This window comes from Pezoporus wallicus, unplaced genomic scaffold, assembly GCF_028554395.1.
Source record: "Pezoporus wallicus isolate ANWC-B61680 ecotype Strahan unplaced genomic scaffold, APGP_CSIRO_Pwel_v1 contig_7820, whole genome shotgun sequence".
NCBI lineage: Eukaryota > Metazoa > Chordata > Aves > Psittaciformes > Psittacidae > Pezoporus > Pezoporus wallicus.
Genome location: NW_026641900.1, coordinates 231,668 through 255,215, shown reverse-complemented (window position 1 = coordinate 255,215; position 23,548 = coordinate 231,668). Strand labels below are relative to the sequence as shown.

At 41.9% G+C, this 23,548-nt stretch overlaps 1 protein-coding gene across 2 annotated transcripts in view; it reads right to left on the bottom strand.

Annotated features, from left to right (window-relative positions):
* DPY19L1 (dpy-19 like C-mannosyltransferase 1) overlaps window positions 1-11,282 on the bottom strand; it is a 43,090-nt gene extending 31,808 nt beyond the window's left edge. Inside the window, exons 1-5 of one of the 2 annotated variants that reach the window (XM_057425752.1) lie at window positions 10,675-11,282; window positions 9,799-9,867; window positions 4,333-4,357; window positions 3,039-3,126; window positions 2,254-2,391 (exon numbers count right to left, since the gene is read on the bottom strand). In XM_057425752.1, the coding sequence (XP_057281735.1) occupies window positions 2,254-2,391; window positions 3,039-3,126; window positions 4,333-4,357; window positions 9,799-9,867; window positions 10,675-10,966 (612 nt within the window). In that variant the 5' untranslated portion in view covers window positions 10,967-11,282. Of the gene's footprint in view, window positions 1-2,253; window positions 2,392-3,038; window positions 3,127-3,795; window positions 3,860-4,332; window positions 4,358-9,798; window positions 9,868-10,674 lie in introns of those variants that run through there. The other variant, XM_057425753.1, reaches the window with a different exon arrangement.
* Window positions 11,283-23,548: the final 12,266 nt, after the last annotated feature.

Sequence of the window (23,548 nt, the reverse complement as noted above, 5' to 3'; positions counted from 1 at the left end):
AATGCCAACTACATGTGTCTTTGCAATGCTCATCAGTCGGATTCCAATTTTCATCATCAATGCTACACACAAAAATATAAACTGCTCCATAACAATGAACATCCAGGAAGCAAACCTGACATATTACCTCTCCACCACAGAGATCAACACATTATCTCTCTACCCTTTCGCATCACGGATGACAGATGAAAACACCACAACTACAGAAATAACCTGACTATGCAGCAAATACTTGGAAAATCAAGACTTTACTGGTACTATAATATTGTACAATTACAAAGACTGACATGTTGATTTTGACAGATTTTTTTTTTACTGCTTATATTTATCATTTACCTAGATGATGTAGTGATTGCTATGGAGTCACTTTACCTTTTTCTTTCTCTTGAAGTTTTCATGTTTACTACTAACTGTACTTGCAAGCGAATTGTTCTACTTCTTTTTACGGGTTTAACATCACGGTTCACAACTGGATTCCAAGGCTATTTTTGAGGAAATTAGTTCTGAAATCCACTAAACAACCATTTATTAAAATTCAGCCTTAATTCTACTATTGTGCTGAAAAAAAAAAAGCTGGGAAGATCCTAAGATATCAAATAGGAGATGAATACTTTGCAAAAACATGACTGGATACTGAGTACCAGAAGGAAAAGTTTTACTGCCAACAAATAAATCCACATGAATCTTCCCACCACTCAGCTCCATTATAAGTAACGCTAGGTAAATTTGGAGAACATACTTCAAAGGCCAAGTTGCACCTATTGACAGTTTTATAGATGTAGCTATGTGGAAACAAAGTACTCAAGAAATACACTTAAAAAAAATTACAGGAAGGCATCAGGCAGTAAATTACTGTATGGAGCAGAGGAGACTATATGTCCGCTTTGCATGCCCACACAGGCAGAGTTGAATGAATTCATACCTTATCATCAAGTTCTATGAGCCAGTATGATCCTAGAAAATCATGAATGAACGGACAAGCCTGCACATTGCCCACAGTAATCTATCTACCATTCTTACAGAATGTCAGCCACTGTATCTGATTGCTCTTGTTTTGATTTCATAAGTCAATTTACTTAGTCATCTTTCATAGTGATACTGATGAGTCTCTAAAAGCAAGCTCATCTGACCAGTTACCTTTGATTTTTGCAAGTCAGACTATAGGTGAAGTCAATAAACCTTTCTGAGCTAAAGAAAATAAATTCATAGTATTCAAGTAAGGCATGTGCTCCTAATATTGCATTTCTAGAACTGAACTGCAGTCCCTGTGGAGTTAAAAAGCAGAAATAAACCACAAAAAAACACCAAAAAAAAAAAACAGTGAGAGGGTAACAAAAAGCTCTCATCTACAGCACTTAGTTCTTCCAGAGCAAGGAATTAAGAGACAAATGAAACCACTACATGCAAGTTGTATAAATACATGCACGCTAAGAACTCTTACACATATAGCTCCCAAAAGCAGCTCTACTCAGAGAAAGCAGAATGAGTATAAATGCTAAAATCCAACAATTACAGACATTATTAGTCCTTGATTCTGATGCTGCTTATGCAGAGTTACAGAAATGTAATTAACCAAAGGAGATCTCCCTTTTCAACAGGTTTGCAGAACAGTGGCAAAACCATAAGAGAAAAAAACAAACATTCCTGTAATTAAAAACATGTTCTTTTTAGTGACAAAAAACCCCAACAAAGTAAGAACGTAAGCTAACCAGGTAACAAGTCTAACATCAAGTACATATAAAACAGCAGTCAGTCTTCGACAGAGGATTTTCTTCTGCAACATGGAAGCAAACTATTACCATTCATGGATTTTAGGGCCAGAGTGAACTATGATGTGCTAATTCATTGTCTTACATAAAATGCATGCTGAAATAACCTCTCGGTACCTGTATCACTACAGGCATTATTGTCACATACTACTGACACCTGTATTTCCTGAAGTACGCAGCGTCAGCAACATACTTGCTTTCAGTGAAAAGAACAAAAGACAACAAGAAGTGTAGAACTGGACTGCAACTTTAGGGCATGAAATACTGAGATCTAGAAAGTACTCACATTTGATACTTGCAGTCTGAGAATTGATCACAACATATCAAGTAACTGTCTCGTTTTAAATCTAACTTAAGTAACACTTCATCAGTCACTGTATCTTTACAACCACATTTTCCAGAGTAACATTTCTTACAAATTTGTAGGCAAATCTAAAGAAACCAAAGATTTATCAGAAGGTATCATTTTTAAAATGTAGCTCACCTCTGGGTAAAGATTGAACCTTTGTAAGGTGTTAATCACTAAAGGATACTCAGTTAGCCTGTCATTCATAATTGCCCGTACTCCATTCCAAAATGATGGTGCCTCAATAATGATCTTGAAGTAGGAATAATAAAGACCCTACAGGAAAGCAGAATTATTATTTAGAATTAAAGAGAACACTTCTGCTTAAGTAACTGCCACATAAACCCTTTGTTTTTAAATGAAATTCTGTAATATAACTAATAGGACAAAATGATTTGACTATCTAGTTTTTCAAATCTCTTCAATTAGTGCCATTGAAACAAGCAATGTGGGTTTCCTTCCACCTTTTTATAGTATGTCTGGAGATCTCTCATTTGTGCTGGTAACTATGCACTAGTACAGTATTCCACAATTCTCCAAATGAAAGCAGCCAAAAGGTGCATATGTATGCAAACATCTATTCATTTCAAAAATTATTATTTAAAAGAGATGCATGAACAAGACTAGAATTGAAAGTAAGCTCTAAGGTACTTGCAGCTTTGTATTTTAGGTCCTCTACAATCATGCTTTCTAATTATATTTGAAGTGAACTGTGAAGAGATATATTCATAGCGATCAGCCGCAAGACACACAAATGTTCTGCATGTAAAAGTGTAAAGCACCTTAGTTACAAGACATCAGTATAAATATATTGATGGTATATATTATCCAGATGGTATTAAGAAATTTTGGGAAGCCCATGATCACAAGATTATAGACAGAAGTTTTCCAATCACTACATTTTTTTTGCAGCATAAGCTAACCATTTCCGTGCGAAAAGCCATTTCTCTTTCTAGCGTTGAGAGGTGAGAAAAATGACGATCGTTTTCAAAAAGAGTTGTTATGTGACACCTGTTAAAAAATAATAATAGTTAAAACTGAATATAGAGGTTTCGAACCTTTACTAAGTCATCAATACCAAGGAGCAACTGGCAAAACATTCAATGAAGACCAAACATTTCATTTTACTCATATATTATATGAACATTCTCCTCCACTCAGATTATTTTAAATGGAAAAGATATGAACCCGTAGAGCATTTATTAAATTCTACTCTGAAATTAGTCATAATACTCTAATTTATTTTAACTGAAGGATCAAAAGTTTAATGCTATTAAAACTATCAAGTCTACATATTAGGAAAGAAAATTCAAATACCTGACAAAAGAAGCGATTAAAAACTGGTGAAAATAACAGTGTTACGTATTGTATGCTTTTTCTCCCCAAAAAACTTTCTTGACTTGTATTTTAACAGTTATCTGCCACTATGTGTAGATGTGCTGACAGACAAAATTTTGTTTAAATAAAGGTGCAAGTATGGAGGGGAAGCCAGGAAAAATGCAAATCATTTTGGAGGCAAAATTTGCAAAGAGGAGCTTCACCTTCAAAAAGGATGGAAAAAGAAACAGAGCACTGCCCATGACTCTGCCTTTGAACAGGAATTTGCAAGAAACAATCTACTAAAAATCAATAGTTCTTTTTGAGCTAGGAAAAAAAAAACAGAGTGGCAGAAGCTGTTACTTTTTATCTCTGCAAAAGCAGCTGGGGAAACCCGCTATGGAAGCCATTCTACTTCAAGTGTATACTACAAAAAATAGGTAAGTGAGGATTAGGGTGGAACCTGAAACACAGGGATTGCATTGACAAAAAGTAGTTGAAAGGCCATTCTTCTGTACATAAAGAAAATATTGGCCAGACTTTTCTGAAGAGGTTAAAGAAAAGATGATGTAAAACCAAGAAATTAAAGCAGAATCTAAATGAGACTTTCAAAATCCACTGAGAGTAAAAAGGTCTGTGAGGTGGAAATGCACCTGAGTTTGTATAGCTAAGCAACAATTTTCCACCTGGAAAGTAGGCTTCGCTCTTCACTGAAAAGACTTAAGAAACCTTTCACGTGAGCTTCACAAGACCAGAATTATTCATCTTGAACAATTTAGTTTTGAGAGGAAAGATCTAAATATATGTATTACCCCAAAAGCTTGCATAAATATGAGCCAAAATTGTATTTTAGTTATTTTAAAATACCATATTACTCTCAAGCAATAAATTTAACCTTACCAATGTAGGACTCCTGCAAAAGCAGCTGTAAAGAAAACAAAAGGTGCCAAGTTACTCAAATATTTAAATAACTGAACACAAAATCATGTTCATTAAAGTAATTACAGTATTACTTCAGAGATGCACAGAAGGTACTCAGCCTCCAGAGGAAGAGAAAAATAGGAACATCTGAATTAACGTTCATGGCCAGCTCTCTGAAAATCTGAAATTATGCTGATGGTATTCAGCAATAGGCAATACTTCCCACCTATATCTTGCATCACTCAAGTTGATCCATCAGAATCTACTACACCCATTTCAGCTACCAATAACAAAATTGAATTATTTTTCAAATAACAAACATGAATATTTTTTACACTCTGAAGTCACTACTTTGAGTGTTCACTCAGCTCCTGCTCAGATTTTAGCTAACACATAGCTCATGCTAAGGCCTGATGTATACTAGGAGCAGCGCTGCTAAGTCAAAGCAAGGGAAACACATAGGCAGGACCTGGTGGCCAGAAAGGGCTAACAGCCATTATGCAGCCATCACATCTCCAGCTTGCTGTCTCCTGCAGCCATAATGCTCACAAATTGACTGTCTGTAAATTTCTGTAGAATCTGTTCACTCACAGAAATGGTACAGACCAAACTTCAAAGCTCTAAGAGATAAATACATCAGCTTACACAAAGAGTTTTTAAAGCAGATCCAGCATCAGCTGGACTGTTGAGGCTTTTGTGCTTCCCAGTATGATACAGGAGACCCCCCTATGCACCATGACGGAAGAGGAAAGATAAGCTCCCCCACCATCAGCTACATAACAGTTCTGCTCACAGGTGAACAAGTTAGGAGTTACAAGATATGAGTTGTAAATTAGAGAAAGTGCGAGTTAGTAACATCACACCTTAAGTGGCAAATTAGTGAATTCCCACATTGGGCATTTGGTCTGTACAAAGCAGACTGAACCCTTGGTTGTCATGTTTGTAGTTTTCTTTCGTAATAAGCTCATAAAAGTTTAATTTACAGAGTACATTGTCCTGTAAATTTGACAGATCCAAACAGACCACAACAACCAAAACAAATCTAATTGAGACTATAATTGCTAAACAAGGTAGACTCTGTATTCAGTTACATTCCATTTATCCATTTGGAGACTATCAGTGCTGTTGTCACACAAATACAGAACAAGGAAGGCAGTCTAAGGGACAAATGGAAAAGTCAAATGATGATAAAGTGGTGGCTAAACAGTCTAGGTCTCTTTCTTGAGCATGACAAGATCTGCAGAGAGCAGAAGCCACTCGATTTTACTTGGGCAGTATTCACAACACATCCAGAGCTCACCATGGAAGTAAAGACAGCATGAGTGTTGCAGCTCTCAACACAAAAGGGACATGGACTTGCTCAAGCAAGTCCAGAGTAGGCCACAAAGATGCTCCAAAGGCTACAGCACCTCTGTTATGGAGCCAGGCTGAAAGAGATGAGCTTGTTCAGCCTGGAGAAGAGACGGCTTCAGGGAGACCTGGTAACAGTCTCCCTATATATAAAAGGGGCCAACAAGAAATCTGGAGAGGGACTTTTTACAAGGGTATGTAATGACATGACAAGGGGAAATAGCTTTAAATTGACAGAGGGGAGATTCTGGTTAGACATTAAGAAAAAATTCTTCCCTGTGAGGGTGCTGAGGCTCTGGCACAGGGTGCCCAGAGAAGCTGTGGCTGCCCATCCCTGGCAGTGTTCAAGGCCACATTGGATGGGGCTTGGAGCAACCTGCTCTAGTGGAAGATGTCCCTGCCGATGGCAGGGGGTTGGAACTGGCTGGGCTTTAAGGTCCTTTCCAACCCAAATCAGTCTGTAATTCTATAAAGGGCAGGCATTGAGAAGGACCACACTGCTCTTGCTTGGAAGATGTCTTGGCTGCTCTCTAAGCACTCAGTGGCTATGTGTCATAAAAAGGTCAGTTAGACTTGTTGCCTTCAATCCAAGAGAACCTTTACAGTTAATGAAGACCACTCTTATTCACACAGGCTATATGGAGCAGAGGGGAAGTGGAGGGGACAACCATCCTTACACCCAGCATGAGCCACAAAGGTGCTGAGCACTGCATCACTCTCCACGGTGCTGATCAGCACACACAGCATCAGCCACCCTGATGGTACAGGATGGGTCAAGGTGCTTGCACAGAGGTAAAACATACATCAGCTGCCTGCACCCTGATGCAGAGTATAGTCAGAGTTAACAAACACAGATATGTGTTCAGACTGCATAGTATTTGCATATGGTTGCCTGTTTCTGGAAAGCAGCAGGGACAACAAAAAAAAACTCTGCAAACCCATTAAATTTATGTGGAAGAGGAGTGAACTGAAGGTATACTTCATGTGCCAATGTATACCCCCAAACCACTTTTTCCTGCAACACAGAGCCTGGAAGTGCTACTGCTGATAGTACTTATTGTCACCACAATGCTGCTGCTGGCAATACCTGTCATCATTGTCGCCACAGGTCATAAATGTTGTGTGATGCATTATGAACCTCAATTTTAACACTGAGGTTTTGTACACAAAGATGTGTGAAGTGAAGCTGGGCAAGATGGGGGGAGGAGAGGAAGAGAAAAACAACAAAACAGAATTACCTAAAGGGAAAAAAAAAAAAAAAAACACCAAAAAACAAGCCCTAAACTACCTGCCTCTACAATCCAATGTTTCCCTTAAGTTACATGCTTCATATATAGTAGCTGAGGTTGGACAATACTATACTGAAACTTCCTCAAGTTTTTCAGCTCCATGCTGGCCACCAAACTTGTTTTCTCAAAGAGAAGCCTGAATTTCAGTTACAAAATGAGTACCACAAGCTTTCATTTAGAACTTTACATTCTTACATATGCTTTCTAGAATAAAAATAAATCACAAAAGGATTGCTCAGTTTAGTTCACTTTAAGTGGAATTTAATGTCTTAGGAAAGTTTCAGGAGTTTGGATTCTTTTTTTTTTTTTTTATACTAAGGACATTTCCCTCAGTTCTCATGGAGAACTGCAAATTCCTTTTTTAGAAAAGCAAATACAGATATGATCTAGAATTCAAGGTAAGCCCATTTAGCTACATCAGCAACACAGCAAACCATATTCCAGAAACAAACATGTTTTGCAGTAATTGTGTGGAAAGAAACAGAGCCATCCATACCTTTCTTAGTACTTACTGAGTTTACACATTTGCACAAGGCATTATTTCATTTCTTGGCAACATTTCTAAGATTTCCAACCAGATTAGATGCTGAAATACATTTACACATACACACATCCCAACTATAAAAAAAAAATTTCACTTTAAGACAGATTATGTGTTAGTTAAGAATACATGTCAAAATAAATGCACATTAACTGCCAGTACTGTACATGATCTCAAATTCATGTGGTTCCAAATAAGCCAAATATACAGCATTTTATTGTTGCAAATAACTGATCCATTAATATGGAAATTACAGTTCAGATTCAAACATACCACTTGTTTCACAGAGATAACAATATATTTAAATCTGATTCTTCCCCTCAGTAAATGTTTTATTTAAAGTCAATGCATTAAGTGTCAATACTTTCACAATTATTTTGGAGGATTTCATATACATTTGTATAAAACTTCACAATATCACTCTATTATAAGCATAAAACCAAGACCTATTATAATCACACAGCAATTCATGCAATTACTCGCATTTCAAGAGACAATGCGCTTAATTCATAGACTTCCACTATGTGCCCAAATCGGCATTTTCAAACAGACTGCATCCAGACTTACATTAAGCTAGATTCTGATGGAAAACATGCAAATCAGCAAATCAGCTCTCTAAAATTACTATCCTTCAATCTCATTAATATCCTTACTGGGGAGGGAATGAAGAAGAGGAATACTAGAGTCCTATCGCTACAGAGATTTAGACAGCTACTATGTACTTGAATTTGCAGATGCCATTCTCTCACCCAACCCAAGAATCCCTAAAAGCAAAGCGTACAATCAGAATTTTGCAGATTAGGGCTATTATGTAAAATCTGATAGTTTCTTTCTTCCGATTTCCTATTTTCACCTGTGTTCTATTCCAATGAAAGTAATATGAATGGCATATTAAAAGCATTCTAATTCTGGAAATTAAATACAGAAGAATGAAGCCAAAATATACAGAACTCATTTACCAAGAGAGCAACAAATGCTGACACATCGTAAAACAACAGGATGTGAAACATGCCAGAAACGAGCTTTGCAAGTATCCTAAAGTGACTAGGTAGGAATACAGCAGAAGTGTATGAGGGAACAACAAGGAATGTGCAAGCATTGACTACTTTTGCAGCTTAGTCAAGATGTGTCACTGCAAGATTCTGTAGAATCTAGAAAGGATGTCTTCAAGAATAAGGCCTCAATTCAATGGTCATTACCAAAAAAAAAAAAAAATCTGGACCTTAAAGCTTCAGCAAAACAACAGCAAAAATTTAAACACCACTAAAACCAAAGGCCCTTGTTTCCTATTTAGCATAGGTACATTCTTTGCTACTGCCAATACTGCATGCTACTACACACTTTGCTATTAAGGGTTTACTCCTATTAAAAATATAAAGTGCTCCCTGATGTATTTAATTGGTTATCTGGGTTTCACAGCCAAATTCCAACTCCAGAAATGATAAAGGTCTCTGAGTTCAATCACAGGAAAGCATTTTTCAGTTCTGACCATCAGTTTAATGTTTCTGAGTCATTTAAGTAACTACTAGCATAGGAAACACTGAATAAACAAAGGTAAGCAAAGCAATTCAGGAACAGTTTAATCATCAATTAGTTTGTAAGCTGAGGGTTGTTCCCCTGCTACTGCTTTGCAATGTAATTCATCAAACTGAAGAAACTCCCTTCGGCAACAAGGACTACTGGTGGTGTGATTAATAGTACCAGCATCTTTGGGATACTCTGACAGTCTTTTAATAAAATAGTTTTCAGAGTATGTCTAATTGTTAAATAATAACATTTGGCAGATGTACATTTATTAATTTTATTATTTAATTTTGCAGATTTTTTTGGTGCTTTTTCCAAGACTTCGGTTATTAGCCGTTTTATTATTCACTCTGAAATAACATCAGAATTTACAACCCCCTACTGTTCTGTGTTCTCCTACCAATAACCCTTCCAAAACATGCTGTGTTGATTACATTACTTATTAAGAGTTGCTTCCTTTTTTTTAATCTTAGAAATTAATGACTAGATAGGAGAGATCCATAAATACCTGAACAATTACTTTCCTACGAATGTTCCAATACCACACCAACTGCTACAATAACAGTTTTACAAAAGTTACGAGGTAGGAAGTTTTCCGTCCCTTTTCAACACAATCGATGCACTTTAGTTTTCAGAGTTGTATTTTGAAATACATTTTGATACAGTTTACAACTCCAGAGTAAGAAAGGTAGAGTATTCCCACCCCCCCCCACCCCCCCCAAATGTTTTCCTTCTACTTACCCAGAAGGAAAGTGAGCCATATCTTGCTATCAGCTTTTACGATGGAGGCCTTCCTGTTATCCACAAATACTGCCAAAAGAAAACAAATACCTTAAGCACCAATTACAAACAGCCTCTGTAAAAGGGAAACTGCTCAAACTCTGCAGCATCAACTTTCTGTTTAAAAAGCTTGACTAGACTTCAAAAACGCTGCAAGAAGTTTCATGCAGCAAGTTAGTAACTACACATAAAAGCTTCGAACATCACAGACAGACTATTAAGGTGACTACTCAAATCATCAGGCTTTTAAATCCTGAAATAACTTTGTCAAAACGAGTTGTCAGGGGACTATTCCTACATAGGTATGTTATTGACAAATTCGCTCAAACGGAAAGTCAGCCTTCTAAACAAGAAACAAACCGGAGGGAGGGTTGCTTACTTCTCCCCCAAAAGGATGCTTAAGTGTCAAAACAAGCCCTTTTCCTATCCCTCGCCTCCGATTCTCACCGATACCGGTGCGGGACTTGTCAGCTTTAACCTCCTCCAATTGTGACAGGCTGGAGGACGGGCCCGGCAAAGGCGGGGGAGCAGCCGACCGCCAGCCGCTGCCCCCTGGCAGTGCCGGACACAACCGCGCCGAAGGCAGGCGGCGTGAGGCCATGGGGATGGCCGCTCCCAGTGTCCACGAGCCGCTGTCCCGCCGCTCCCCTTCCCCAGTCAGTAGAGAGAACCCACTCCGTACCACGGAGGCTGCCGTGCCGGACAAGTCTACTGGCATCCGGAAAGAAGCACGGAGGCGAGACCGAGCCTCATCCCACTTCCCCCGTGCAGAACGGCTGCCCCCCCGGCCCAGCGGGGGCAAAGGGGGCGGCTCTCCCCCCTCACCCCGTTCCTCACCTCCGAGCCGGTCTCTGCAGCCGCGCAACAGCCTCAGCGGCCCGCGGCCCAGCACGTCCCGCAGCCCCTCCGCCGCGGGCCCCTCCCGGCAGGGTCTCTGGGGGTCGCCCCTGGCTCCCCGCCGGCCGCCGCCTCCCTTCCGCATGGCGCGGGCCCCGCCGGGGACCTGCCTGCCGGGCGAGTGCGGCGGGCGCCCACGGCCGCCCCTGGGGCTAGCGCCCGGAGACTGCTGCTGCTGGCCAGGCTTAAGCGGCGGCGACTCTTTGTTCCTGCCTCGGGTCAGGACGACCATCTCCGCATAGTCCGAGCCGGGGCCAGGGGGTGGGTGCCGCGCCGGAGAAGGAGGCGAGGGGGGCGGTCCTCAGCGAGGAGGTTCCCCCCACCACCCCCGGGCAGGCCGGGGGGCGGAGACGGAACCGGCGGAGCTCGTAGTAACGGGGCGAGGAGAGGAGGGGAGCAAGCGGCGACTACTCCACCGGACTGCGCCTCCACTGCCGCCGCCTGCTCCGCCCGGTTGGCCACGTGGGGGCGGGTAACGGCTCCCAGCGCCGCGCCGCTCACGCACGCTCCGCCCCGCAGCCCGGCGGCGGCGGGGAGCGGGGTGTTCCCGCCAACCCCAGGCAGGGCCCCCCGCCACCCCCTCCAGAGGCGGTTTCCCTTTCGCCTTTCCGTTGCCCGTTCCTAAGCATGGCCTCGGTCACATGGAACCCGTGGCAGGGAGACGGGAGAGCTCTGGAGTATCTCCCCCTTCCCCCCGCTGCCAGAAGGGGACTTGGCTCTGTTGTTGCCGTGCTGCCCGGCCACAGAAAACGCCTCCTCCTCCTTGTGGAGTTTAAAGGTGGTTTTGCTTCACCGTGTGCCAGTGCTGGGGTAACTGAGCCCTGTGGCCTCCACCAGAGGCAGGGCTGCTGGAGCGCTTTCCTCACGAGCAGCATGCAACCAACACGGGCCCTAGAAACTCAAAATCATAGAATCACAGACTGTGTTGGGAGGGAGCTTAAAGCTCACCCAGCTCCAAGCCCTGCCACGGGCAGGGACACCTTCCACTAGAGCAGCTTGCTCCAAGCCCCGTCCAACCTGGCCTTGAACGCTGCCAGGGATGGGGCAGCCACAGCTTCTCTGGGCACCCTGTGCCAGCACCTCACCACCCTCACAGGGAAGAACCGCTTCCCTACATCTAACCTAAATGTCCCCTGTTTCAGTTTTAACCCTTGTCCTATTGCTACAGTCCCTGATGAAGAAACGTTCATGACTTTTCTAAAGTACCCATCCTCAGTACCTCACAGCAGCAATCACTGTAGTAGCTCCTGCACTAACGGATTTATGCTCTTTGAAGGGTGGTGAATACACAACACAACACCTGAACACGACCCAGCTACAACAAAACGTTCTTTCTTCCTCCTACCTGTGCTGTCCTGCTCAACACACAACAATGGCCAGACAGTGACTCACACAATAGGCTTAATTAATCTAATTACCACTTTTTGACAATGGTGATTAAATAGAGCAGGTACAACCTCTTCATTAACTGTAGCGTCTCCAAAAGGATCCATTTCACTCTTCCTTCCCTTACTTCTTGTTATTTTTTTCCCCCGGAAGTTCTTTCTTGACCATACACATTCTTTGCCTCCCAGGTAGCCTTCATTGCTGTCTTCAGGCTTTTCTTTGACCCTGCTCACTCTTCATTTCTCTTCCACGTTTTCTACCTGTTTGAGTTCTCTCCACATCCTCTTTCCACTCTTTGCTTATTTTTCCTGGCCTTTCCACCCTTTTCCTCTGACATAACAGATGTGGGACTCTTTCCAAAATGTTTACAACTTCTGCTCTTTGTTGTCATCTCCTTTTCCTAATTATTTTTATGAACCCTATCCTATGAAACACAAGGTTTGACCCTTACATGGCAAATACCATACTATGATAGTGTTTAAAAAATACATTTAATATTGTCAGCATATCATTAGCACAGGAAGGTAATTTTGGTTCAGATTCAGTTACCAGGATAATGAATGTGTTGAAAACAGGGCAGCCTTTGCTGTCTCTGTGGTAGCAGGAAGATTGTTACCACAATCAGGGTGTAAGGATACAAGCTCGTATAGTCAGATAAAACAAACAAGTCCATGGGACTGACAGGGGGCCTTTGTGTCCACAAGTACTCTTAGCTCCACACTTCTTTGCTTGTTGGGGGAAAATCGACCTTCTTACCCCAGCTGTTCTGGGGAGATAACCGCAAAGGGCCAGTCTTATGCTGATCTCAAACAAATGAGCAAGGAAGAAATAGTATTTTTCATTTGACAAGCTTACTTATACAAAATGTCCAGTCTCCTGAGCACACAGACCCTTCTTGCAACGTGAATTACTCGCAGCAGTTTCAGTTATCTGCTTAATATATACTAAATATAAATGAAAGCATAAAAGGACCAACACCATTTGAGTATTTGAAGACTACACACGATTTTCCCACCTGCTTTCCAAGAGAAAAAGTCCCACAATCTGCTCTTATTTATATTTGGGTTTAATCGTGCAGCATTGTCATAAATTTAGTAACCTAAGGAGTCTATTGTTGCTGTCTGAGTGACTTAAATGTACAGGCTCCAGATAGTTAAGGAGTCTGCTGATTTTTAACTCCTGAAACCTATTTTTAATTTTTGCCAAAATCAATAGAGTTGTGGAACACCTATGAGCTTGAAGGGCTGAGATTCTTAGGGTTCAAATGATTGCTTTGGGGTGGCTTGACCATTGAGATTAACTGGGCCTGCTCCAGCCTGCAGCAAATCAATTACCTTCAGGCTGTTTTCTCTTATTAAAATTTTTCAGGCAATTTACTTCAAAAGGTACCACTCACAGAACTGGATTACAAAGGCACATACTACTGAACTAAACAACTCTACAGATTGTTTAAGTTACTATAAGAATGTGAAGACAGAACATCACATACTTAAACATAAAGGTGTCTGTGTTCAGCAACTATGAATTGCTATAGGAAACCATCAATGCTACTTCAGAAAAGCAGCAGCAGAGCAGTACACATCTAAAAATAAAACAACACTTGCTTCAGTCTCTATGTAAGACACACAAGTAGTAAGAAATAAACCTTGGGTTTATATCATCATATCAGTTGCATATATTTCCACAAGTGCTATGTTTATTTTCAACATCGTGACACAGAGCAGCTCATTACTAATCCTGCACAGCACAGCAAAGGGAGTGATCCCAGTAAGCCAGCACATACCTTGCTGTTTATAACAAAACGTGTGTATGGGGGGAGGGGGAAGGGGGTGTGATAACTCTGAAATTAAATGTGATTTCTCTCAACTCTTGAAGGTGCTGAATGATATATACTAGGCCATAGGAGAGACATCATCTTAATTAGCTTATCCTAATGTGTTTTGTCCAGGGACAGCAAAATCCATAAAATACTGCTCCACAGTTTTCTGCTGTTCCAGGGCAAAGCATATCCTGGAACATATATACCAGTTTCTGATAGGTCTTCCCTATCTCTCTAATTAACATGTTTTCCATGATCACTAGGACTGTCTCTTCGTATTTCTAAATCCTAGTGCCAAATACCAACCAGGATGCTGAGCTGGATGGTGGTTGTGACACACTGTCAATGGAGGTAACTCACAGTCCTCAGGTACCAGGCCCTGCAAGTAAAACACATTGCCTTGGCAGTTCTTTCTCCATTTTTTTTCTCCAGCAGGATTTGTTCCTCAGGACATTACCAAACTGTCCAGAGCTTGTGTGCTTTCATCTACGTCATCTTTTCTTCTGTTCTATTTCTTGCCACCAGTTCTCTTGCTTTTTATTTTCCCTCAAGTGAGACCTTCATTTTGCAGTTTATTACTAATACTAACCCCTTCTTTCTCCCAGGGTGATCTGGGTAAGAGTGCCCATACAGAACTCCCCTTTTATCTTGCACTGTTCTGCATTGTTCCAATGGCACTGCCTCAGAGCACACTCTGCAGATTTTATGCCAAGGCTGCCATTGCCACCTACCACAGGGCTTTTTCTTCTGCGAAGTTTGTGTTGATCCCCCACACTTTCACACATTCAGCAGCAGACTTAATAATAGCAGGACCGCAATGTAGCAAGTTAGGGAACTTCAGCTCCCTTTCCTTGGTTTATTTAATCCAAGGTTAGTACACAATGAAGGCATAACCTGGAAAGTATGTCTCTTCAGCAGGCAATTGCGTGGCTGCTGGTGGTTAGATGTATACAATCTAGCATTAAAATATCAATTTTGAGTGCTGACAGCAACAGAGCTGCCACAATGTGGGTCTCAGAGCCTCAGGTAACTAGCCAGCCAGAGCAATTCGAGCTCCATACCATACGGCCATATATAACTTAACCCATTAATAATCCTACTTGAGCTTCAGCCACAGAAGAACAGACAAATTCTTACCTAAGGAAAAAACTTTATGAAAACAAAAATAGTTGGGACCTCTTCTTGTGAGGACCAGGCTGAATAGGAGTGCAGAGGACTTAGGAGTCTCTTAAGGCAGAAATAGGGAGGTAGGATTGACCCTGGAGTCTGTACATGGAGAAATATGCCAGGAAAAAAACAGCAGAGCATAGTGGCAAGCAAGTTACAGTGCATACCTTGTTCCATTTAACAGCTTTGTGGGGCTATTTCTCCCTCTGCAATATACAAAGATCTCCACCTTGAGTAACTCCTTTAAACATGCATTGCCTGTATCCTGAAGAAGGAAAAATATGCTCCTGATGAGTTAGTAATACAGCAATCTGATCTCTCCTTGCATCTTTGTTCACATCTATCTTCTTCTCCCACTTAAAAATTGCGCTTGCATTTTAACTATATATAACTATATATAAGTGGAGCAATATATAATTGGAGCAATTGCAGAACTTCAGTTGCGTTTTATCTATATATATATTTTTATAATTATATTGAACTGGAACATCTATGTCTGTAACCTTGTTTCTGTAGAAACAAATGAGAACAATTTACCCAGCTTGTCTACCCTGGCAACAAAAAAAAAAAAAAAAAAAAAAAAAATCACAGTTTTAGAACAGGAGGTCCTGAAGACCCCTCTTTGACACAGAAATTGCCTCCTTCATTTCTATAAAGATGATTGTAAGTCTCAAGCTGCCTGCTGCCAGAATAACACTGAAGAACATTAGTGACTCAGAAAACCCAATTACTCTCCATCAGACTTTTTCTCATTTCTTGGCTTTCAGTTCCCTCTACCATTTTCATGCTACCTTAAATGCTTCCCTGCAGCTCTGAAAAGAAAAAATAATTAAAGAAAAAGGAACAAGAAATACTTTGAGTATCAGGGAAAAAATTAAGCTACACTGTGTACCTTGTAGGTCTAACAGATCTCCAGTTACCCTTCCTTGCTGCATACAGAACAATCAAAGCAGCACTTTGCCCTGTTGAGCAGCTGATTTGGGAGATTTGCCAATGTCCCGTCTTACAGCATGGAGAGTGATCATCTCCTCCCAACCAGGGCCTGGAATGTTTCTGTAATACTTCACCGTTTTGAGGACTTTTAACTCCTCTGCATGACATAATCTCCTTACAGCTTTCAAAATGAAGCTCTCTTGCTGTACGCTCCACGTTCTCACTGCGTGGCGTTTGGCCACAGTGAGTAGTCATGCTAATTTGGCATAGATGCCATGATTCACAGCCACAGCCACTGCATCTCGTTATGCTTCTATTTGGAGGAGGAAATTGTAGAGCAAGTTATCTGAGGACCACAGAACTCACTATTACAAGCAGAACCAATGGATCCTGCTTACCCTAACCTGCATTTCTAGCCACCATGGTTTTGCTTCGTTTTTTTGCAGAGTCAGTGTTTATCTGGTGTGTCTCTAAGTAGCTGCTGCCAAAAGATGCATCAGGGAAGACGGAGGAAACAGCTTGCAGTGACAAGTAAGAGCTAAATGACAACAGAACATGGGCTGAGCTATTACTGTATTTATGGCAGATGCCCTTTATGTGAGATTGAAAATATGGACACCATTTATGGTGGAAATAAGGGAAGGCCAGCAACGAACACAAAAAGAACACGAGAAAAGGAATGATCTGGAAATGCTCATACAGTAGCTTTTCAGTTAACAACTGGCAGAGCAGCAGTAGGGCTCCTGAAATATGTTGCTGTATCAAAGTCAGCAAACTTGCACTGCTGGAGACATACTGGCAAGTCTATTTTGGCAAAAGAGTGAGAGAAGCTTATGGACCACTGTGAAATACTTACAGGAAGTTGTATCTGGAACAGCAGCAGGGGCTAGGTTTGCCTGCTCAGATGTTAGCAAGTTTGTTTCTGTTTCACCCTTTGCTTACTCTGGTCTTCATTTCAGTGGGATTTCAGAATATCCTTTACTGAAATCCCTGATTAATGAAGGTAGGGGAGAAACAAATTCATTATCCACAGATTGAAAGTATCTTGGGCAAACTAAGCACAATGGCAGACCAGATGGAAAGCAATATGATCCTATACAGCCCTTAAATGACAAACAGAGCCATGACTTGGGAATCTTGTTTGCATCCTGTGTATGACTTGAGAAAAGGTTTCATGACACGTTTCTGAAACCTTGCTAATAACGGCACCCAAACCAGGCTTTAACAACTGTGTTCCCAAAATATTATGATGTGTCACAGCATCAAACAACTCAATGGAATTCATCCCTTTCTTTCCATTTTCCATGTGGAAATACAGATCATTTGTAAGCATCATGGCTTTATACTACCTATCAGACTGTCCCCCCTTATTTTTCCACATCAACATTCATTCTAGTCTCTTAAACTATTATGAAACAAATAGCGCTCCCTTTCAGTTGGAATGACACCTTTGCGTCTGTCCCATCAGCCGTGCTGACAAATAGGTGTTAACTGTGGCCCCGTTTGTAGCTTATTTTTGAGGTCACAGTGCCCTCTACTGTCTAAAGCATCCTTTTCTGCATCATCTTTAGATGATCTTTAAGGTCCCTTCCAGCCCAGACCATTATATGATGCTGTGATCTTGTTTAAAGAAACAATATTCTAACTGTTTATATATTCACTAAAAAGAGCCCTTTTTTCTCCTAGAATAAACACATTAGTTTGTGTTTCAAGGTACACTTTCATCTAGACTAGCAGGCCAGATCTGGATTGTTTGATCAGACAGAAAACAGGTTGGCCAGGGAAAGTAATTTCTTGCTGACTCTGCTTTGTCAGTCACTGCTTATTTAAAACGAACCACTGACCTATGATGCAGAGCTTGAATCACACCTGACTTGTAAATGTTAAGTAACTCCACATAAGGAAGAGCTCTGGGACACATGCAAAGCAAGAAGAATCAGGCTGTGTTTCAAGTACAAATTGCAAATACATCTGCCACAGATTTGTATTGCTCCTCGTGATCATTCTGACTCTGCAGATACAAATCAGCTGTTACATATGGAGGTGTTCTTTATAAGCTCCTCTACTGTTTGCATTTGCCTTCACCATTTCTCTCCATGACTGATGTGGGGTACTGTAGGTGGTTTCACTCTCTTCTGAGTGTCCCACGGGGCACCACAGACTGTCCTGCAGGGACCATCCACCCCTGCCCTCCTGCCAACCCATCTCTTAAGTAAGCACGTGAGACCATTTGTGACAGTTCCCCTTTCACCCCAAAGCCCCATTTACTGTGTCCACCCTGTCCCTACCATTATAAGACTGCTTTTGATTTTAGCAGATAGAATTCAAATCAAAAGAAGCATCTATAGCCAAGAAAAAAACCCTAGCCTGGCCCACTTCCTAAGCAGCAGCAGTTGAAGGGGTTAAGCACGGGGGGGAACACTTCTTTTTAAAATATGCTGTTTGTTTCACATTCTGAATATTTATAGCTTGACAGAACAACTCTTACGCTCAAGAGAGCAGCAGCAGGCTCATTGTTTCACTAGGCAGGTACAACCACTCCAGCTCCTCAAGGTGCTACAACTTGTTTCCCATTAGGGGATCCTATAGCATGGTTCCCTGCAGCGTGACACGTAGGAGTTCAGAGGATTTTGCTTCCAGAGAGCTTACATTAATGATACATATCAATGTACATACCGATGATGGACTAAAGCCTGAATATAGCACAGCATTACTTTTTTTATGTTAGCCCGATAGCAAAATGAGGAGAGTTCACAAAACAATGCACTTTCCAGTGTACACACACTCATACATACATGTGTGTTTGCATGCATGCCTGTATGTATCAGAAGTACCTGTAAAATGCTAAAACAGCACTGCTGGACATGGAACATGTATTTCAAATGTAGCAGACATACATGGCTTTATCTAGCCATTTTTAACATGCAACTGCTGCATCATAAAGCCACAGATAATTCTACTGATACTGAGTAGAGCTGAGGCTCCAGAACGAGCCCCAGGGCTGCAGTGCAAGGAAACTGTGGCCCACTTGTAATCCCAGGTTTTCCTGAAGAAATACTTCACAGGAAGGATGCTTTTAATATTGCCACTTAATGGAAGGAGAAAATGACATCAAGGGGCAGAATAGTATGCTGGAACTGGGGTGAATACTTAGTGCTGGTTCTGGGTGCAAGAACAAGCTGTTGGGATCACATGCAGGGGCGCAGAGAAATGCAGAAAGTCTGTCAGAAAAAGATGATTCTCTTTAGAAACATTTCCCTTTCCCCATCTGCTGTGGTGATCCTTGGAAAACTTTTACCCACTTTTCACACAGAAAGAGCTTTGTTGCCCACTAACAACTCACAAACTACCTGTACCAGCTTTAAAGTAACTTCACATTTACTTGCCATATGCATATGCAGAAGTGAGTTTTGCAAGCAGCGTGAAACCTGCACATTTCAGCTGTCATTGTAAGCTTTAATGCCAGCATAATTGGAAAAACTGCAGAGGAAAGAATGCAAAATAAATTATGACAGTCTTACTTTATGGTAAACTCATAAAAAAAATCTCTTTATGGTGAAATCAATCAACAATGTTGTACAGCTGTGGAAAAACAAAATGTTACACTGGAGCATGTGAAAAGGAGTTTCATATCTCACCCATGAAGTCATCTACTGACTCCAGTTACTATTCATGAGATCTCAGTTAAGGGAATGTGTCCAATGATAGTGAGCACTGCAATTCAGGAAAGATTTTGACCCATTGAAGGATAGGGATTTTTCATAATCTCCTTTATCCCTTACTGTCATTCCTATTTTACATCAGCCATGGTAGTTTCAAAGTAGATTTCCCCCTCCACCAAACACATGCACACAGAAAAAAAAAAACCTTGAAGTCTACACAAGGAGGATGTGAAAAATAGCCTGAAGAAGAGTAATCAGAGGCAATGTAGTATCAGTTTTCAAACACGCAAAAGGTTGCTACAAGGGGACAGAAGCACTGGATAAGGAGTGAAGAGCTAAAATTACAGTCTGGACCAGGTTAGACGTTAGGGCCCAAAGAATAGTTAAACATCAGGCTCTTTAAAGGACCTGTGGAATCTCCATTGTTGGAAGCTCTTAAAAGCAAGTAAGATAAACATCTTTCAGAGGTGGTTTAATTATAAACTGATCTTGGCTTCAGCCAAGGAGATGATCTCTGAAGACCCCTTCCTGCCCTACTTTTTATTATTATATACCAGCTAATCCTTCAATGAGTCTTTATGAAAAAGATTTATCCCAAGTATCCCCTGACCCAGCTGTGAGCTAGAGACCACCCAGCTCCTGAAAGAGTGAGCAAAAATGCTACTTTTACCCTGAGCTGCCATTCCGTGGTTGTTTATCATGAAAGCTCTATGTAACTCAGAGATTACCAATCTTCTACAATGGAATACATTGGCAACACCTTCAAATTTTGACAATGAAAAAAAAACCAAAACCCTAAAACCCCCAAACAAGAGAATCAAAAGAATTCTGGAAGCAGAAGAGCAGGACCAAACCTGTAAGGTTTGATTGGGCTTTTGTTTTCAGGTGGGGGATTAAAAGAAGGAGGAAACACTGAGTTTGCCGTTGAAAACTAGCCTGGGTCTTGGAGAGATACCCAAATTTCACTAATGGGTCTGCCACGGATCTACTCTGTAAGTACAGTGGATGATCTAAAATGAGGTGGTAACAAGGAGTGAAGGGAGTTGTGACAAAAAACTGGCTAGTATTGGTTAGAATAGGGACTGTGTGTGGAGCAAGACTGGAGAAGAGCAGGCAATAAATGAGGAAAACAATGAAAAGTGAGGGAACAGAAGGAAAGAGAGAAGACAAGCTATATTGGAAAATAACTGTAAATGTGCAACAGAGGCCTAACTCCAACACAGATTCAGGTATTTTCAGTGTCTCGTCTGTTTTTAAAGGAGTGCTAAGGGTTGAAAGGAAATACCTAAATGCTGGATTGAATCTTGGCCCTAGAATCTGGATCCCCTGACCTGCTGCTTATATTAGGTCAGAGACCCTTAGGTCTCACAGTTCTGAAACACTGCATAAAAGCTCAGTCAGTCAGAATTACGTTTTTCATGCAGCTGAAGAGCTTGAGAAGGCATCCTTGTGCATACGCTCTCTATTTTAGGACACAATAAATGCTGCCTTCTCACGGAATGATATCCACTCTGTTGCCCACATTCAACAATGGGTCTGTCTCATGTGATGAATTTTTGCTGCCTTCCTCTCTTGAGGGAAGGCAGCAAAAGAGCTTTCAGAGTCTCTTCCTTCTCAGAGCTTACACAAATAAGTTCCAAAGGTCTTGTGGATCGCATGTTCCTAGTTCTTCTTCGTCATTGTCACAACTATCTGAAAAAGAAGAACAGAAATCCTTGTGCTTGAAGGAAAGGAAGGCTAAAGAAATCAAAGGAGTTCACACCAACGGACACCTTACAAGAAGAAAAACTGCAATGGCATCTTCAAGTTTTTCTTACATTTCTCGTTGTAAACCTTACATCAGTAAATACCATCAAGTTTCTGTCCTCTTTCTACTTGAGTCTTCAAAGCTCCCCTATCCTTGTTTTATAGTTCCTCTAATTTTTAGTACTAATGGAATTGGAATCTTCTTTCCTGTTTCTGAAATCCCTCCAAATATGGTTTGGAAGAACAAGGGGCAATTAAAACGCCACGGGCACTCAAGCATGCGTCTTCACTTCCCAGAGATGGCAGGGCTATGGCAGACATGTGCTTTGGACTTTAGCGTTTCCATTAGAGAGATTTATTCCTATGTCACTAGGGAGTCCAGCTGAGACATTCTGATCCTCCTGCAGAGTCTGTATTCGGCCCTTTCAGGGGATGAATCCATTTCTCTCATTGTGTCCACTTGAATATAGAATCCGAAATCATGAAGATTAATTATGAAACTAAGTCCTTGAGTTCATGTTTTTCCTTGGTTATGTACAGAAATAAGTCTCTGTATATGCATATATGAGTTTGTCTAACTCTACCAAGAGATTCTTTACTATTTAAACGTGACAGAGGGTAGATTTAGATTAGACATTAGGCAGAACTTCTTCCCTGTGAGGGTGGTGAGGCGCTGGCACAGGGTGCCCAGAGAAGCTGTGGCTGCCCCATCCCTGGCAGTGCTCATGGCCAGGTTGGACACGGGGGCTTGGAGCAAGCTGCTCTAGTGGAAGGTGTCCCTGCCCGTGGCAGGGGGTTGGAGCTGGAGGAGCTCTGAGGTCCCTTCTACCTCAAACCAGCCTGTGATTCTATGAGTTAGCCAATTTCAATTTAATTCACCAGTCACACTTTACAATAGCAGGGTGTGTTTTTACGTTCAGATGGCTTCTGTATTAATAACAATTTAGATCTACGCAAAGAGTGGAAGTAAAGGAGGACAAAATGTTGAGAGGACTGGAAGGGGCTAAATCAGAAGGTCTCTACGGTGCACTGTCAGCATGCTTTCTGAGCCTCAAAGGGAAGGTCCGCAAATGTATTAAAACGATTGCCACAAAAGAAAATACATGCATCTGTACACAAACATACAACCTGCATACTTCTACTCTGAGTAAGGTGTGAGTTGTGGCACACTCAGGAACCTTAAGACCCGAACAATTTACTCAGTTACACAACCCTGGTGTGGAAAGCAAGCTTTAAGTGGGTGCAGACATCTGCTTTAGGCCTTGTAAAGCTCCTTGAGCGCTATAGATTGTCCTGTGTAAGAATGAGAATCAGGCTGTGTTTTCTGCCTGCTACAGTGTTGAGTACATGATCCAAAAGTATTTAAAGATAACTTTGTTAAGGTATGGCCCAACTTGCTTTGTCTGCAGGGAAGCAATCAGAAGCAGTGCACATGGATATGAGCCAATTGCTTTCTCGGGTTCAGACAGCATTTATTACATTAATATTTGCTGAAAATAAGAAAGTAGGAAAAAACATGTACCTTGGCAGGCATCATGCTGGAAGCTGTGATGCTTTACGGCCGCCTGAGCACTACGTGTATGAAACACAGAGCTACCGAGACAAAACCTAAACCGAGACAGCGACGCCGCCTCCATCCGCCACCCTCGGCCCGGCCGATGCCACCCGCTGCCGGCAGGGGGCGCGAGCCGCCCGTGCGCCGCGGTGCTGTCGTGCTGCGCCGGGGAGAGGCGGCTTCCGCTTCCGCGTCCTGCTTGCGCCGAGCCCGGGCCGGGCTACGCGGGGGTCCCTTCCTCCAGCGGGGCTGCGCAGTCAGAGTGCCCGGTGGCGGCACCTGAGCTGGGGCTGTTCACAGATACACTGGCTGGCTCGGGTTGGAAGGGACCGTAAAGCTCATCCGGGTCCACCCCCGCAGTGGGCTGTGCTGCACCCCACAGAGCGTGAGCAGCAGATCGAGAGAAGGGATTCTCCCCCTGTACTCTCTTCTGGGGAGACTCGCCCCTGCAGTCCCGATCCAGCTGTGGGACAACACGAGGGATATGGAGCTGTTGGAGCCAGTCCAGAGGTGGCCACGGAGATGCTGCGAGAGCTGGAACACTTC